Source organism: Bos taurus, chromosome 4 (assembly GCF_002263795.3).
Source record: "Bos taurus isolate L1 Dominette 01449 registration number 42190680 breed Hereford chromosome 4, ARS-UCD2.0, whole genome shotgun sequence".
Taxonomy (NCBI): domain Eukaryota; kingdom Metazoa; phylum Chordata; class Mammalia; order Artiodactyla; family Bovidae; genus Bos; species Bos taurus.
In genome coordinates this window covers 66,197,318-66,214,240 of record NC_037331.1, presented here as the reverse complement: position 1 = coordinate 66,214,240, position 16,923 = coordinate 66,197,318, and the positions used below count along the sequence as shown (strand labels likewise).

General features: G+C 47.3%; 1 protein-coding gene across 1 annotated transcript in view; it reads left to right on the top strand.

Annotated features, from left to right (window-relative positions):
• Nucleotides 1–458: 458 nt before the first annotated feature.
• Nucleotides 459–16,923, top strand: part of MTURN (maturin, neural progenitor differentiation regulator homolog) — a 32,811-nt gene continuing 16,346 nt past the window's right edge. The window contains 2 exon segments of the mRNA NM_001101246.1: nucleotides 459–784; nucleotides 13,136–13,258. Coding sequence (NP_001094716.1) covers nucleotides 623–784; nucleotides 13,136–13,258 — 285 coding nt within the window. The 5' untranslated portion in view covers nucleotides 459–622.

Below are 16,923 nucleotides of genomic sequence, written 5' to 3'. Positions count from 1 at the left end.
CGGCCTTCAAACTCCAGATAAACGCGACCCAGATAACTCCGCTTCACTGTAACCTGCGAGCTGCCGTTTTCGGGCCCGCGCTGTGACGTCACCCGGCTCACAGATCTCGGCGTTGGTCTCAGACTCCGGTGATTGGCTGGATCCCATGACGTCACGGGCCGGGGCGGCCCTAGGTTCCTGAGGGCCCCGGGATGCTTCGGGTTCGTTTTTTAAAAAGGGGGCAGGTGGCGACAGGAAAGTCCGCGGAGCACACTGTGCCTCCAGCCGTGCTTCGTCCCGCCCCGCCACGCCCACTGTCAACTTCGCTCGGCCGGGCCGCGCCAGCCTCCGGGGCTGCCCGAAAAGGGGCGGGCGGAGAGGCGGAGCTGGGAGGAGCCGGGCGCGGCGCCGCGCAGTCCCTGGCCACCGCCCACCCGGTTACACACAGCATGTAAACAGTCCCCGCCGGGAGGAGCCCCGGGACCGGAGGGAGCCCGAGCCGCCCGGCCCCGCCGCCTGCCCGAGAGCCACAGAGCCGCGTGCTGCCCGTCCGGGAGGAGGGCGCCGGAGGAGAGGAGGGCGGGCGGCGGAGGGAGCTGGAGGCGGGCGGCGCGCGAAGAGGCTGAGGGAGCGGCGGGCCAGGATGGATTTCCAGCAGCTGGCTGACGTTGCGGAGAAATGGTGCTCCAACACGCCCTTCGAGCTCATCGCCACCGAGGAGACCGAGCGCAGGATGGATTTCTACGCCGATCCCGGCGTCTCCTTCTACGTGTTGTGTCCGGACAACGGCTGCGGGGACAATTTTGTGAGTGCTCGGGGGAGGGACCGCCGCAGCGCGCGGGAGTGTGGACGCGCGGCCGCTACCCTGCGCCCCAGCTCCCGCTCGCCGGGGAGGCGGTGGGGCGTGAGGTGGGGAGGGGCGGCGTAACCGCCCGCAGGCACCCCAATGCTCCGCGCTCCGCCGGGCGAGCCCCTGAGCTTGGCGCGTTGGGGTCAGCACTCCGGTTGAGGCCAGTAGGAGGCAGGCAGGGGCATCCTTAGAATCCGGGAAGCTGGGCTAGGGAGGGCAGTTTCCGGGACGCGACCCCACGGCTCGAGCGCAGTGCTCGGCTAGAGCATCTCCGAGGATGTCTCCGCCTAGCGCCAGTCCGGGCCGGGGCGCACGGACCCTTCACTCCCGCAGGATCAGGAGTCCGGAGCTTCCTCCACCCAGGCGTCCCGTCCGGGTGAGGAATCCCGTTACCCTCTCAATGCGCAGACACAACTCCTCCAGTTTTCCTCGCCCGAGAGAACCCTCATCCCGACCCCTCTCCCCATGTTATTCTCAGTGGTATTAAGACACAAAGCCTCTGTCCACACTAGCGATGCCCCATCTCCTGGACCATCTTTGCGGAATTACACCCCGGATCTTAAAAACGCACACGCGCTTGCGCACACAAACACACACACACTCACACACAGAGGCACGCCTAGCCCCCTTTCCTCTGGTGCTTCCATTGCTCCTCTATGAGCTTCCAACGAGATGTGTGGAGCCCGAAAGGTTCTGTCCAGCTGAGGCGGCGGCCTTGGCCCTGCCAAGGCCTTTTGGTTTTTCCAGATGGGGGTGAAATTCCCCCTCCCCATCCCACCTCCCGCCCCGCCCCGGGCTCGGAGGGACTTGGACCTGAAACTGCGGTGTCCAAATTCTCGACTTTGTATCCTGCCCTCACTTGGGATCTTGGCGCTGGCAGTTAAGGAAGGGGAGGTAGAGGGCCGGGGAGTTGGGGTGGGAGGTGTGGAGACTGGGCGAGGATGGCGTTCCGTGAAGTATTTGTAAGAACGGGGAAAAAATAATGGTCCCTACATGTAAGATGGAGGCGGCTATGGGCTCAGGTTACCGGCCTGAGTTGCCGGCCTGAGCCTGGAGCTGGCGCTGCTGCCGCCCCTGGGGACGGAGGTGAGGCAGTGCAGAGGCGCGGCCTGGCGCTGGCTCTTCAGGTGGGGTGAGACAAAGCTGGTTCAAAGCCCAGGCTGTCGTGCACCCCAACTACCACAGAAAGTTCGACAAGGAGTTAGCGTGATTGTCTTTCTTGGTCCCAGAGAGATGAAGTCCTCTATGTGACAAGATGAAGCATGCCCCTCCCACGACCTCCATTCCACTCCACAAAGGTGAGAGACTCACCAGGCCCCAGCCTCCTGACCCTCTAGAAGAGGCATAGCCTAGAGTGACAGTCAGATTTGACTTGTAGCAGCGTGACTCTGGTCAAACTCATTTCAGTGTTTTAAAATGTTCAGTGTACACATCTGAAAAATGGGTATAATACCAACCCCCAGGTGATCAAATAGATAATGCACCTGACAGTCTCCACTGCACAGCAAGGGCCACACAAATTTGGGTCAGAGATCTGGGGTTCCCCAGAGTTTAGAACTTGTCTCTTTAAGAGCCTCAATTTCTTACCTGTAAAATGAGGTTAATCAGAATGCCTCCATCGTAGGTATTCGTGAAGCGCAAGTAAGGTATAAATGTATGTAAGAACACTGTTAACTGTAGTTAAAATAAGTAAGTGTTGTTTGTCAATGTGAAAGATCATTAAAAAGGGATTTATTCATAGTAAAAGTATGAATAAGCGCCAGGGATGTAGTGGAAAGGGCACCAGGGTCCAACTAATTGCAGTGTTAGGATTTGACTAGGAGTCCCTTCGACCCCTGGGCTTCCTTGGTCTGCCAGTGGCCTTTCCCCTCCTTACTGTGTGAAATGGGGCAGGAATCACTCATGGTTCTGAAACTCATGGTTCCACACAGCCATCCTGCTGTCACTGCATGAGACATATCCAAAGAGAATAGGTGGGTGAAGAAAAGCAAGGCTATTCTCTTGATTTGAATATGTTTAGCAAACCATATAGAAACATGAAGTCTATCAGGCCTTTTTCAAGGCCACTCATATTACATTTTAAATCTCCACCTGTATGAGTGAAATACTTGGAAGTATTTCTTTTGAAAGTATTCATTCACTGACAATTAAATGACATAAATAGGAAAGAAAGAAAGTGGTGGTGGTGGGTGTGGGGAGTAATTCATTGGGCAGACTGGACCTTTTCAGTTACTAGAGGCCATAATAAATAAGATGCCAAACACTGGAGTTTTCTTAGCCAAAACCTTGCCTCAGATTTGCAGGCCAGGTTTGTCAAGATGCTGTTTGCCTCTAGTTAACAAAACTCAGACCTGAAGAAAATGTGCTATCTCTGTTCATTTCTTTTTCCCAGGAAAATCTGCTAAGTATTAGAAGAAATTTGAGATGAATGGAATCCTTGTAATCTGAAGGATTTGTTAACAATAAGAATATTTACATAGCATTTCAGTTTACAAAGTGTTTTTATATCATTCATTCATTTAACAAACATTTATTGAGGGCTCACTCTGTACCTGGCCAGGGCTACTTAGAATGGGGCCATTCTTTTCATCTGAGAAACAGTGTGGTATAATGCCTAGGGGCACAGGCTCTGGGGCAGGCTACTCGAGCTTTCACCCCAGCTCCCCACATCTAACTTTGTGCCTGGGAGGAAGTTATTTAACCCCTCTCTGTCATGACTTCCACATCTGTAAAATAGAGATAATATTAGTACCTCCCTAGCAGATTTGTTTGAGAACAGTGCCTAAAGTGGGGATGATATTAACAATCTCAGGCAGAGTTTCCACATAGCAGTCCCTCTGGATCTATTTAAAATGTTGATAAAACGGCAGGTTGTGTTCTTACCACTCCCTCCCTCTCCTAAACTGACTTCCCATCACTTTTGCAATAAAACCTAAGCTTTCCTGGCTTCAAGCCCCCACGTGATCTGTCTCCCGCCGCCTCTCTGACCTCATCCTGGCCCTTGCTTAGTGTGTTCCTGCCACACTGGCCTTTCTGGTCTTTAGAGAAGCCAAGCTCATTCTTGCCTTAGGGCCTTTTCGTCTGCTGTTCCCTCTGCCTAAAACACTCTTCCCCCACATCCTTACATAGCTCCTTTCTTTATACCATTGCAGCCTGGGAGAAACCTGCCTGACCACATACTCCCTTATTTCACCCTCTGTTACCCTTACCATAGCACTCACTAATACTTGATAGTCCATTGCTTATTTTTTGCCTCGCCCACTAGCCTATAAGCTTAATGAGAGTTTGTCTTATTCATCCCTGTATGGCAGTGCTCAGAACATGCCAGACATGTGATAGATATTCAATCCATGTTTGTAAGAATGAATGAATGAATAATAGCCTAGTAGAGAAGACATGTTAAATTTCAAGAGTGACAGCTTCAAAGACAGTTACCACTTAAGTGTGAATTACCATGTATCAGACTTTGTATGTATGAACCCATTTAATCTTAGTAATCTCAGAAGCCACTCTCTATAATTATCTCCACTTTACAGATGAGAAAACTGAAGCCAAGCGAGATTTACTAACTTCCCTACGGCTAATAGATGGTAGCCCTGTACTGAATACCTGGCACCTCAGGGGTGACAACAGGGGACCCAATTCAGACTTGGGTTCAATGGCTACTTCTTATTGAGCTTCACAAAAATTCTGTAAGGTGGGTATTAATATACCCCTATTTTATAGGCGAGGAAACCGAGGCTAGTAACTTTAAGGACTCAGCCAGGACTATGCCAGTAAGAAGTGACAGAGTCAGGACTTGAGCCAAAGCCCAGAGAGCTGTCCCTTCCACCATGCAGAAGGTCTCCTGAACAGGATCAGGCTGGGGCTTAGGAACAAGGACTTCTTTTTGTCTGTCCTCTCTTTGGCAGCTCCTGGGCCCCTTGTGAACTCCTTCCCCTGCTTGCTTTACAGGCCATGTGGTCCCTTTGCAAACTGCTGCTGATTCAAGTCTCTCTCTACGGATGGCTGAGGAGTTCAGGTCCTGGGATAAAATGCTGCCAGTGCCCTGTGTGTGCTGGGGGTTCAGGGACATGGCTACCCTGCCTGGCTCTTCAGGTGTCACAGGGACGGTGCTGAGAGCTTATACAGGCGGCACGCCCATCCTCTGCCAGCTCAAAAGGTCCCCAGGGTTCGGTCAGGCTTGAGGAATTGGGCGTTGGCAGCCACTAACATGCCAGACGGACAGAGGGGCATGTGCTCCTGGGCATGGCAGCACCAGCTGCTTTCCCTCCTCGCCTCATCCTGGAGAAAAGAGCTCTCTGGAAACAAAGCCCACTGCCCAGCCTCTCCCTGCTGCTGCTGCGGGGCGGGGCGGGGGGGAGTTGGGGGGGGGGCGCTCCCTTATTGTCCTGCCAACCATTCACAACATGTTTGGTTTGACATGTATAGTTTAATCCCTCCTCAATACAAAAACAAAGATAGCCGTTGTCATAGTATTAAAGAAAAATGTTTTATTTATAGAAGAACTATGTGATTTAATTTTGTATGTGTCCCTATGACTGTGACTTTATATCTATATATATAGATATAATCCCCATTTTCATTCTAGGCATGTCTCTATTATTAACTGTGTGACTAAATAACAACCTTTTTATTTCGGAGAAAGAAGATAAAATTTGTTTGAATGAGGTTGCATCATCATGTTTCCATGGTGGTATAGTGGAGAGAAGGCCCTGTCTTGTTCAATTTAAACCCTATCCTCAGTTTCCTCTTCTGTCTAATGGGGATAATCATGCCTATATCACATTATTTGCAGGTTAAATGAGCAGTAGTGGTAGACTGTAAAGTTTCCTATGGTGGCCATGTATTATTCATCTAGAGAGATTGCATCAGGGAAAAAGATATGTCCTTTATCATTCATGGAGTGGTTATCCCAAGGAGAGTAAATTCCTGCTAATATAAACTCAAGTAAGGGGGAGAAGACATAAGCACTCATAGGCCTCTGCTAAATGAGAGGCAGTTTATCTCTTGGAACCTTTTTTTAAAGATTTTTTTTTATGTGGACCATTTTTAAAGTCTTTATTGAATCTGTTACAATATTGCTTCTGTTTTATGTTTTGGTGTTTGGGCCATGTGGCATGTGGAATCTTAGGATCTTACTTCCCCTACAGGGGATCAGACCCACATGTCCCTGCATTGGAAGGCAAAGTCTTAATCACAGGACTGCCAGGGAAGTCCCTCTCTTGAAATCTGAAATCTTTATATCCACCCTGTTGTGCTTAGTAGCTCAGTCGTGTCTAACTCTTTGCAACCCTGTGGACTGTAGCCCACCAGGCTCCTCTGTCCATGGAATTCTCCAGGCAAGAATACTGGAATGGGTTCTCATGCCCTCTTCCAGGGGATCTTCCCAACCCAGGGATGGAACCTGCATCTCCTGCAGCTCCTGTTTTAGCAGGTGGATTCTTTACCACTGCGCCACCTGGGAAGCCCATGTCCACCCTGGGGGTATTATTATTTTGTTTGACTTACAAAGGAAGGAGCTGAGGCTCAGGTTGAAAGCATGACATCCCTCTTGATATCCTGGCTTTGCCCATTACTTCCTGTGTGACCACAGACAAGTTGCTTAAACTTTCTGAGTCTCAGTTTCCTCCTTGATAAACCAGATCAGTGTTTGACACCTAGAGCAGATTGGAGGTATGGTCAGACATGTTCAGAAATAATGCTGGCTGTCCTGAGATGGCTCGTCACTCTTACCTCACCTCTTACTGTGTGGGTAGCAGTCAGTTTTGGGTTAAGCCGTACCAACTTAAAATGGACTCCCCAGAACTGCTGGCAGCAGAAAACCCACGTGGTGAGACTGAGGCGCTTCACAATGGCCCTTTGACACAGATAACTGAGTCCTGGGAGGACAGCAGGTGTGTTCTTAGCTCCCTGCCATCCCCAACTCTGCCTAAGCACCAGGAAGTCGAGCGCCATCCCCACAAGTGTTAGAACAGTAGGAGCATACAGACTGTGATCAAAAAGGTATTTGTCATTTGAATTACTTTAATAATCTAATTCCATTCTTGGATAAGCTAGATATTCTTATCTCTACTACAGAAAACAGAAAGGTGCTCATTTTTCTGTTTGCAGTTGACATTGTTTTATTGTCTCAAACCAGATGAGCTTTGATAAGAAACTCCAACCCAACTTAATGACAGAAAGAAGGGCCACAGATGACATGTGCTGAAATCAGAGTTCTCACTGGGGATTTTCAGCTCCAAAGGGGCAGGAATCTATAGGAAAGAGTAGGCTGCTCAGGGCAGGTGCAAGTTGGGGCTGCTTCGCTGCAACCCATGCTGTCCTGAGAAATGGAAGTAGTTTTAGTTGATCATGACATTTAGATTTTTTTTTAATGTAATTGAGTGCATGTTATGTTGCTTCAGTGTATCCAGTTCTTTGTGATCCCATGGACTGTAACCCTCCAGGCTTCTCTGTCCATGAGATTTTTCAGACAACAATACTGGGGTGGCTTGCCATACCTTCCTCCAGAGGACCTTCCCGACCCAGGGATTGAACCTGCATCTCTTGTGTCTCCTCCATTGCAGGTGGATTCTTTACTGCTGAGCCACCCGGGAAGCCCTTTTAATGTAATGTTGTTCAGTTGCTCAGTCATGTTTGACTCTTCGCGACCCCATGGACTGCAGCACGCTAGGCTTCCCTGTCCCTCACCATCTCCCAGAGCTTTCTTAGACTCACGTCTATCGAGTCAGTGAGGCCAACCAACCATCTCAGCCTCTGTCTTCCCCTTCTCCTCCTGCCTTACCCAGCATCAGGGTCTTTTTTAGTGAGTCGGTTCTTTGCATCAGGTGGCCAAAGTATTGGAGTTTCAGCCTCAGCATCAGTCCTTCCAAAGAATGTTCAAGACTGATTTCCCTTAGGATGGACTGGTTGGATCTCCTTACAGTCCAAGGCACTCTCAAGCATCTTTTCCAACACCACAGTTCAAAATCATCAGTTCTTCAGTGTTCAGCCCTATTTATGTTCCAGGTCGCGCATCCATTCATGACTACTGGAAAAACCATAGCTTTGACTAGATGGACCTTTGTCAGCAAAGTAATGTAATGTAATGCCCATCCTCAAATATGTGGTTAGTCACAGTTCTATTCTGTCCTCAAATGGTGGTCCCAGAACCAGCAACATAAGCATCACCTGGAACTTGTTGGAAATGCAGTGTCAGAAACTCCTGTGTGGGATCCAGCGATGGCATTTTGATAAGCCTCCAGGTGACTGATGGAGAAGGAAATGGCAACCCACTCCAGTACTCTTGCCTGGAAAATCCCACGGACAGAGGAGCATAGTAGACTACAGTCCATGGGGTCGCAAAGAGTCGGACACGACTGAGTGACTTCACTTCACTTCAGGTGACTGAGAGGGCTTCCCTGGTGGCTCAGATGGTAAAGAATCTGCCTGCAAAGGGGGAGACCTGGGTTCTATCCCTGGGTCGGGAAGATCCTCTGGAGAAGGGCATGACAACCCACTCCCGTATTGTTGCCTGAAGAATCCTATGGATAGAGGAACCTGGTGGGCTACAGTCCATGGGGCCGTAAAAAGTCAGAAGTGACTAAGCACAGCACAGCACAGGTGACTGAGATGCACTCTAACGCATAAGAACCACCTCTTTCCCCTCCTTTGTGAAGCCTTTTCTTGGCATTTCTAATATTGTAACAGTCCATGTCTGTGATCTGCCTTGGTTCTAACTACCAGATTGGAAGTTCAGTACATTCTGTTCCCAGATGTATATTTGCCAAGGAGTTAACATTGTTCAGAGCCACAGGTTCTCTGACCCCTTGCTATAGTTTTTTTATGGCCAGAGTGGGTGTTTGGTTTCTCATGCTTAAGATATTTTCCAAGTGAAAGGCCTTGTGGCCATGCCCTGTGGTGCCGGACTCTGGGTCAAGTTCCCGTTTGTCCTCGTACAAGGCTAGAGCCCAGATCTTGCTTTCAGGTGCTTTAGCCCAGACACCAGATACTCTCTCTGCCCTCCCCTGGTTTTGGAATAGGCCTCTCTAATTTTCTAAGAGTAACCCTCCTGCCCCTGGAGAAGGAAATGGCAACCCACTCAGGTATTCTTGCCTAGGGAATTCCAGGGACAGAGGAGCCTGGTGGGCCATAGTCCATGAGGTCGCAAAGAGTCGGACACGACTTAGTGCCTGAATAACTACAGGGCTCCTGCCCCTAGTCCCATTCCTGTTAGTTCTGAAGAGTTGGTCTGTTTTATGTGTGGGCACTGCCTCAGGTCACTGGTAGCTTATCTTTCTTTGCATTTGCAGGAGGATGGTGTGGGGGATTTCCACCTGCAGTAACGCTAAATCAGACAGCCTATGTGACTTCACTGAGAACACTATCCAAGGCAACTTGGGTTAGAATTAATTCAGAAGCAGGTGTATCTATGAAAACCTTGTAGTTTTTACAAATATAGCCTTTGCTATAGGCCTCTTTGCATAGGCCTCTGCAAAGCAGTGAAAGCCAATCTGTGTTCTATCCATGGCATGTGCCAGGCTTGTTTCCCTGGCACTGCTGTCCTGATCTCACTGGTTTTTATATGATTCTTCTGTTGTTTTCCCTTTGTCTTTTTTTCCCCAACTACAGACTTACTTTTTGGTTCATCTCACCAGTGAATTTTCGCTGACTGCCATGATTAGTCTTAGAAAGGGGCAGTTTCAGCCCATAAAACTGAATTCCTTTTGTTATGCGATACAATGGATATGAAATAATTGGCATTTAGCAGGTGATTTCTTATAAGCGGCTGTGTACATCTGGGTTTGTCTCATTCCAAACCCCCTGCTCCGTCAGGTTATCATATGGGCAGGGATTCAGTTAAAACTCTTGTAAAACAAGAAAACCAGCACTGCTGGCAATTCGGGATAAGTTAGAAAGCCACGTCAAGGAAATTTAGGGAGAATGGACAGAAAGTCCTTTCACAGGTGTTAAGTCTGTCTTTTCTAGGGCTTCCCTGGTGGCTCAGCGGTGAAGAATCCACCTGCAATGCAGGAGCTGCAGGAGACGCAGGTTCCACCCCCGGGTCAGGAAGGTCCCCTGGAGGAGGGCATGGCAGCCCACTCCAGTATTCCTGCCCAAAGAATCCCATGGACAGAGGAGCCTGGTGGGCTACAGTCCATGGTGTCACATAAGAGTCAGACATGACTGAAGTGACTTAGCAGACATGTATGCAAGTCTTTCTTCTCCAGTGTATTCATAAATCAACAACTCCAAAAGCGGAGTAATGAAAATGGTGGCGTGAACCTCCTCTTTGTGAGGCTGTAGATGCCCTAGAAACACTTAAACTGAAGAAACTGATTGCCAGGCGGTGGCGGATACACTGTAATTCTGTTACAGTTTGAATGATATTGGAGAAGGAAATGGCAACCCACTCCACTATTCTTGGCTGAAGAATCCCGTGGACAGAGGTGCCTGATGGGTTACAGTCGATGGAATTGCAAAGAGTTGGACACGACTGAGCGACTAACGCTTTGAGTGATATACTTTTCTTAATTTATTTCCTTAATTTATAACTTAAAATACTTAAAAAAAGATAGTTAAAAAATAGGCTATATTTGTAAAAACTACAAGGTTTTCATAGATACACCTGCTTCTGAATTAATTCTAACCCAAGTTGCCTTGGATGGTGTTCTCAGTGAAGTCACATAGGCTGTCTGATTTAGCGTTACTGCAGGTGGAAATCCCCCACACCATCCTCCTGCAAATGCAAAAGGGGAAATAGGGGACTTATAGCCACCTTATTGAAAAGCTATGTACTATCTGCCAGCCAGGCACTGTACTAGGTACTTAATCAACTTTTTACTTTCTCTGTAATCTCCATAACAAGTCTAGGGAAGAAGGCAGGCTTAAGATTTTCCATTGTGTGGTGCTAGGTGTTAATCCCATCTCTGACTTGGATAAGAATTTGAAATATGCCAGAACTTTTTAAAATTTGAGTTTTAAAATAGGTGTTGAGCCAAACTTGTATTAAAGTGAACTTTATTGTTCTTGCTGAATCCCCATGAAGAATCAAGTGCAATAATGGATTTAAAGGCACTTTGTACTATTATGCTTTTTGTACAATGCAAAAGACTATTACATGACTGGCATTTCAGTGACTCGACAACTTTAAAGGCGTCCACTTAATAGGGAATCATGTTTGAGCTGTTCTCTAAAGTTAGAGAATCTAGAAGGTATCTTTATTAGGTCAAGGAGGAAGCTACTCTAGAAGTCTGCTGGAAATAGAACAGCATGCATCAGAATTGGACTTTCACGTCTGTGAAACACAGATAATTGGGCTGTAAAGGTGGCATATTAGCACGTTATTCTCTCTTGAATCTGAGCAGCCTTTTCAGTTCTTTCCAGTTCCTGAGGATCCTGCAGTGAAAAGGAAGAAGGGGAAATCTGTTTATTGCATGTTGGGCATATGACTTTCTGGGGGTGATGCTCTAATCATTTGTATTAATAGCAGGAGTAAGTATGTGCTTGACATGGACCATTTCTCCAAATTGATCTGTCCCTTGCTGCCCAGTACCTGTTCCTTGCTCTCAGCTGCCAAACATCTTCCTGTCCTCTACACTTTTTTCACCAGTGTTGAGCTGTCATTGATCCGGCTCCTGTAAACAGCAATGTTTGGTACCTGACTGACACCCTGATATTATCCTGGTCTTCAATAACCCCTACCCCCATCCTGTTGCGCAGATATGCAGAACAGGGGGCTTCTGCATCTTCATCTCTCAAACCAGTTTCTTGGGCTTATTCCAGATCCTTGAACATTTATGGGAGAAACTAGCCAAGTCTTAAAGATGTGCTAAAATGGATATCCTCATGTGGGAAAGAAAAAAAAAAAAAACTTGTCTAGTCTAAGAAAAAATAAAGCCAAAATCAGTTTCCTCCTGGTGCATGTTAACATCGTAAAGTGTTGCTTGGGTACGTTGCCCTCTTTTATTTATATATATATATATATATATATCGGAGAAGGCAATGGCACCCCACTCCAGTACTCTTGCCTGGAAAATCCCATGGATGGAGGAGCCTCGTAGGCTGCAGTCCATGAGGTCGCTAAGAGTCGGACACGACTGAGCAACTTCATTTTCACTTTTCACTTTCACGCACTGGAGAAGGAAATGGCAACCCACTCTAGTGTTCTTGCCTGGAGAATCCCAGGGACGGTGGAGCCTGATGGGCTGCTGTCTATGGGGTCACACAGAATCGGACACGACTGAAGCGACTTAGCAGCAGCAGCAGTAGCAGCATATATGTATAAAATAATTTTTACTTTATTTATTTTTCTTTTTTTTTTGGCTTTGCTGGGTCTTCATTGCTACATGGGCTTTTCTCTAGTTGAGGCAAGTGGGGGCTGCTTCTGGTTGCACAGGCTTCTCTTGTTACAGAGCACAGGCTCTAGGTGCAGGGGCTTTGGTAGTTGCTGCACATGGGGTCAAGAGTTGCAGCTCCTGGGCTCTGGAAGATAGGCTTATTAGTTGTGGCACTGCTCCACAGCATGTGGAATCTTCCTGACACAGGAATTGAACCCACATCTCCTGCATTGACAGGTAGATTCTTTACCATTGTGCCTCCAGGGAAGCCCTACGATGTCCTCGTAAAGCATTTTAAGGGAAGGTGAGATTTCAGAGAGCCTTTGTTTCCTGGTGAGTAGGGATGACTTTTCCATGTGTCCTCCTAAATTAATTTCATTTTGAAGTAAACTGACCATCGTCCCCACTCTCAGACTCATCTGGGTAAAGGATGTTTCCAAGTAAGCAGTTACAAACTCTGCCTACTTAATCCTTCAGCCATTGCTGAAGGCAATGGTAAGGATTATGCAAGCTCTTGGTTTCTCCTCCCTCCCATTTTAAAGCCACCCTAAATGGCAACCCACTCCAGTACTCTTGCCTTGAAAATCCCATGGATGGAGGAGCTTGGTGCAGGCTACTATTCATGGGGTCGCAAAGAGTCGGGCACGACTGAGCAACTTCACTTTCACTTTGCCAGCATCAGGAGAGGGACATTGGAAATCACGGGTAGGGGAATATTGATCCCCTTGCCCTTTTACTATGTATGGGCAGATCTGATGGAAAATTGAGCAGGTAAGATTATGGACCAGGAGCATGGGGGGTTTCTGCAGGGTATTCATTTTTTGCCTTCGATTACATCAAGAATAACTATATGGATTTTTACTCTGGAATGGAGGCCTTCTTCAAATTCACATAATTGAAAAAAAAATCTTGGTTTTTGTGTATTTCAGACCGAATATAACTGTGTGTCTTTGTTTTCTCCTTTCCCTTACCGGTGGGCACGCAGCACGTGTGGAGTGAGAGTGAAGACTGCCTGCCTTTCTTGCAGCTAGCACAGGATTACATCTCCTCCTGCGGCAAGAAGACGCTCCATGAAGTCTTGGAAAAAGTCTTCAAGTCTTTCAGACCTGTAGGTGCCTGCTTGGCTTCCAAAGCCGTCTTATTGTCTCCAGTGACTGTGCTCTGAATAACACGGATTGTGGGGAAAGTGGGCAAAACCCGGAATGACTAATTGTTTTTCTCTTGTCTGCCCTGTGGCTTAAAGATAGCAGTTCGTGGAGGGAGGCTGAAGGCGGAGAGGGAGGGGGAAACGGGATGTGACACAGCTGTTTGTTGCGGGGATGATGGTTATTTCTAGCATCCCTTGAGTTAAGAATCTCTGATTGGGTGGGAAGCACACAGTCTTTTATGAGACAACTGAGTATTCCGGTTCTCATCCAGTAGACTTAACACCAAAATGCTTGCAAGTGCTATGGAGGTTCTCGTGTAATATAAAATTGCCAGAAGGCGGTATAAAGGATGTACTCTCATGTGGATGGATATGGAGGCGAAGAAACTGGATAGTTGTTCTTTTCTCTTTTGATAAAGTCTCTTGTAGAGAGCTTGCTTCCCCCACCTCACCCCCCGCCCCCCAGCCTCCTTAGGATTTAGGAATCTGGATGTTTGTGGTTAGCTGATGGTTTGTTTCATTCTAGCTGAAAAGCATGTGAAATGAATACTCACCCCTATTTTATAAACTACTTCTCTCTCTTTATTGGAAGACAAAGTCAGATTGTGTGACATTTCCCCCAAGTTCAGTTCCCTGCCCACTGTAAGCACTCTACAGTTTCAATGTTATTTGCTCTAGAATTTCCTTTTTTTTTTTTCAAATCTTTTACTAGAGTATCTACTTTTTTATAATTTTATTTTTGGCTGTGCTGGGTCCTTGTTGCTGCTCTGGCTTTTCTCTAGTTTCAGTAAGCAGGGGCTATTCCTCTAGTTGTGGGAGGAACTAGTCTAGCTTGGGCTTCGCATTGTGGTGGTCTCTCTTGTTGTGGAGCACAAGCTCTAGTGTGTACGGGCTTTAGTATTTGCAGCACATGGGTTCAGTAGTTGTGGTTCCTGAGCTCTAGAGCACAGGCTCAATCCCACACGGGCTTAGTTGCTCTGAGGCCTGTGGGATCTTCCCTGATGAGGTATTGAATCCGTGTCTCCTGCATTGGCAGGGGGATTCTTTACCACTGACACATGACCCACCAGGGAAACCCCTAATATCTATTTCTTTCTTGGAATCTTCAAACTTGTTTTTTGTTTCTCTGAACATGGTAGGCTTAAGCTGCATAAGAGACTTTGGGATATTCCAGTGTTTCAAAATTTTGAAGTCTGTTTTGTCATCTTTTGTTTTCACTGGGTCCCCCTCCTGGTATCTTGTTTGTGTGTGTGTTGGATTATCTCTGTGTGCTTGAAAATTTGTATATTTGTATTTGAAAATTTATATTTCAGGATAAATTGAGGCCTAAGATAATGGTACTTTCCTCCAGAGAGGATTCAGTCGGAGACCACCTTCAAACAATTTAAGACTTGTAGTTCTTAGAACTCTCCAGGTGACGCAAAGCCAGGTTTGCAGGCCTGGTTTCTTCTTGTTCTGAGAGCAGACTCAGTCTGTTCAGGCTTTTATAACAAAATACTAGGTGGCTTATAAACAAGAATTTATTTTTCATTGTTCTAGAGGCTAGAAGTCCAAGACCAGTGTGCCAGCAGAGTTGGTATCTCGTGAGGGCTCACTTCCTAGACAGGTAGCCATCTTTTCATTGAACCCCATATGGTGGAAGGAGAGAGAGAGAAGCCAAGAGCCTCTTTTATAAGGGCACTTGGTCATTTATGAGGGCTCCACCTACATGATCTGATCACCTCCTTAAGGGTCCACCTTCTAATATCATCACCTGGACGGTTAGGATTTCAGCATGTGACTTTGGAGGGGAGAACATAAATATTCAGACTCTAGCATAGACTTTGGGGTCCTAGCCTAAAGTGAGGTTGGTTTGTCACAGAAGCTCCTTTGTTGACTTTGGTCTCCCTAGCTCTTAGAGTAGGCCAAGCAGGCCATAGTTTCTTTGAGAATAGTAGATGAGCTGTCCTCAGGACAAAAGCAACTTTTTATGATAGGCTTACCTCTATGGGTACTAATTCTCAATATAATTAAGAAGGCATTTTTCATATTGAATCCAGCATTTTTAGTTCTCTATGGAAGAGTTGGTCCTGACCAGTATCACTTAATCCACCATTATAAGAAGAGGAATTTTAAATGGCCTTTGTCACTCTGTCTGATTAGTATCATTTGTCCAACCAATTCTTTTTGTTGTTTATTCATTTTCTAAGACTGTTTGACTCATCCAAAATAGATTTTTGACTTACAGATACTGGTCTATCCCACTTTGATCCATTCAATTTGTATTTACTGAGCACCCAGTAAGCACTTGACACTCTTTACTGCTCTGTCCCTAGCACTTGAACCAGACAGATGAAAATCTTAGATCTCACGGGGCTTGTATTCTAGTGTCAGGGAGACAAGATAATTGAGGACAACACATAACGTGTTAGTGACAAGTGCCAAGGAGAAAACAACATGAGTCAGGGAAAGGGGGTGAGGAGTGTCTGAGGCCCTGACAGTTTTGATTAGGGGAGCAGGCAATGCTTCCCTGAGAAGGCTACTTAAGTGAAACTGAAGTGAGATGTGGGCCGTGAGGGGATCCGCAGGAAGAGCTTTCCAGGTAGGGAGAACAGCAGATACAACCACAGGGGGAGAGAAAGCCAGGGCTCAGGGAACAAGGGGAGGCTGGTGTGGCCCGAGTGAAGGGGGAAGGCAGGAAGAGTGAGAGATGAATCTGAGGAATTTCCAGGGCTTGCGGGTCACAGAAGGACTTGACCTGGGGAGCCTCTGAAGGGCTTGAGCACCAGAGAGATTCACTTAGCAGAGAGCAGGCTGTGAGGGGGAGAGGGGGTACAGGAGCCCCGTAAGGAGGCTGTCACTGTCATCCAAAAGGAAGATGAGGATGACTCCAGAGTTCCTCATCTACTCACTGAAGGGAATGGCGTTCGTTTACTGAAATGGGACAGTTGCAGGAAGAAACTTAGGGAGTGAGACCACCAAGACTTCAGATGTGGACTTGTCAGTGTTTGAAATGCCTGTTAGACATCCGAGTAGAGACATCAAAGCAGGCAAAAGTTAAAGAAAAAAAAATGGATTCCCGTAAATCTTACCTTCCCCCCCGACCCCCCCCTCCAAATATCTGATTAGCACATGATACTCACTTTGCAGCTGGTTTCCACAGAGGGTCCACTCATGAGCTGGCCACCTGATTCTCATCTGTGGTGGCTAGCAACAGGTTACCGGCAGAATGTGCTTCACTGGGGAAGGTGAACTCCCACCAGAGCCCCTTTTGCCATCTTGCTTTATCAAGCCTATGGCTGTGCTTAAGCAACCAGGCAGCCGTATGTAAAGGGGAAAAAATGCAGTCCAAAAAATCCAGATATTTAGCTAAAAGCGATTGACTTGGTTGAGTACTTTCTTTCAGATCAAGCTGCTTTGTGTAACAGAGACACACAGATTTTATTAATGCTGTTGGGCTTCTTGAGTTCATTTCTCAAGTGGAGCCTTCTGCCAAAGCGGGCAGGATGGTTCTCCCAAGGTGGGGCCTTTGCCTGGTACGAGGCCCCCTTTGCTAGGGAAGCTTTTGTGTGCTGGGCGCTCCAGCTGAGTTTTTTGTCTTCAGCGAAGTGCCTTCTCAGGGCTGCTGAGGGTGAAATACACACAGG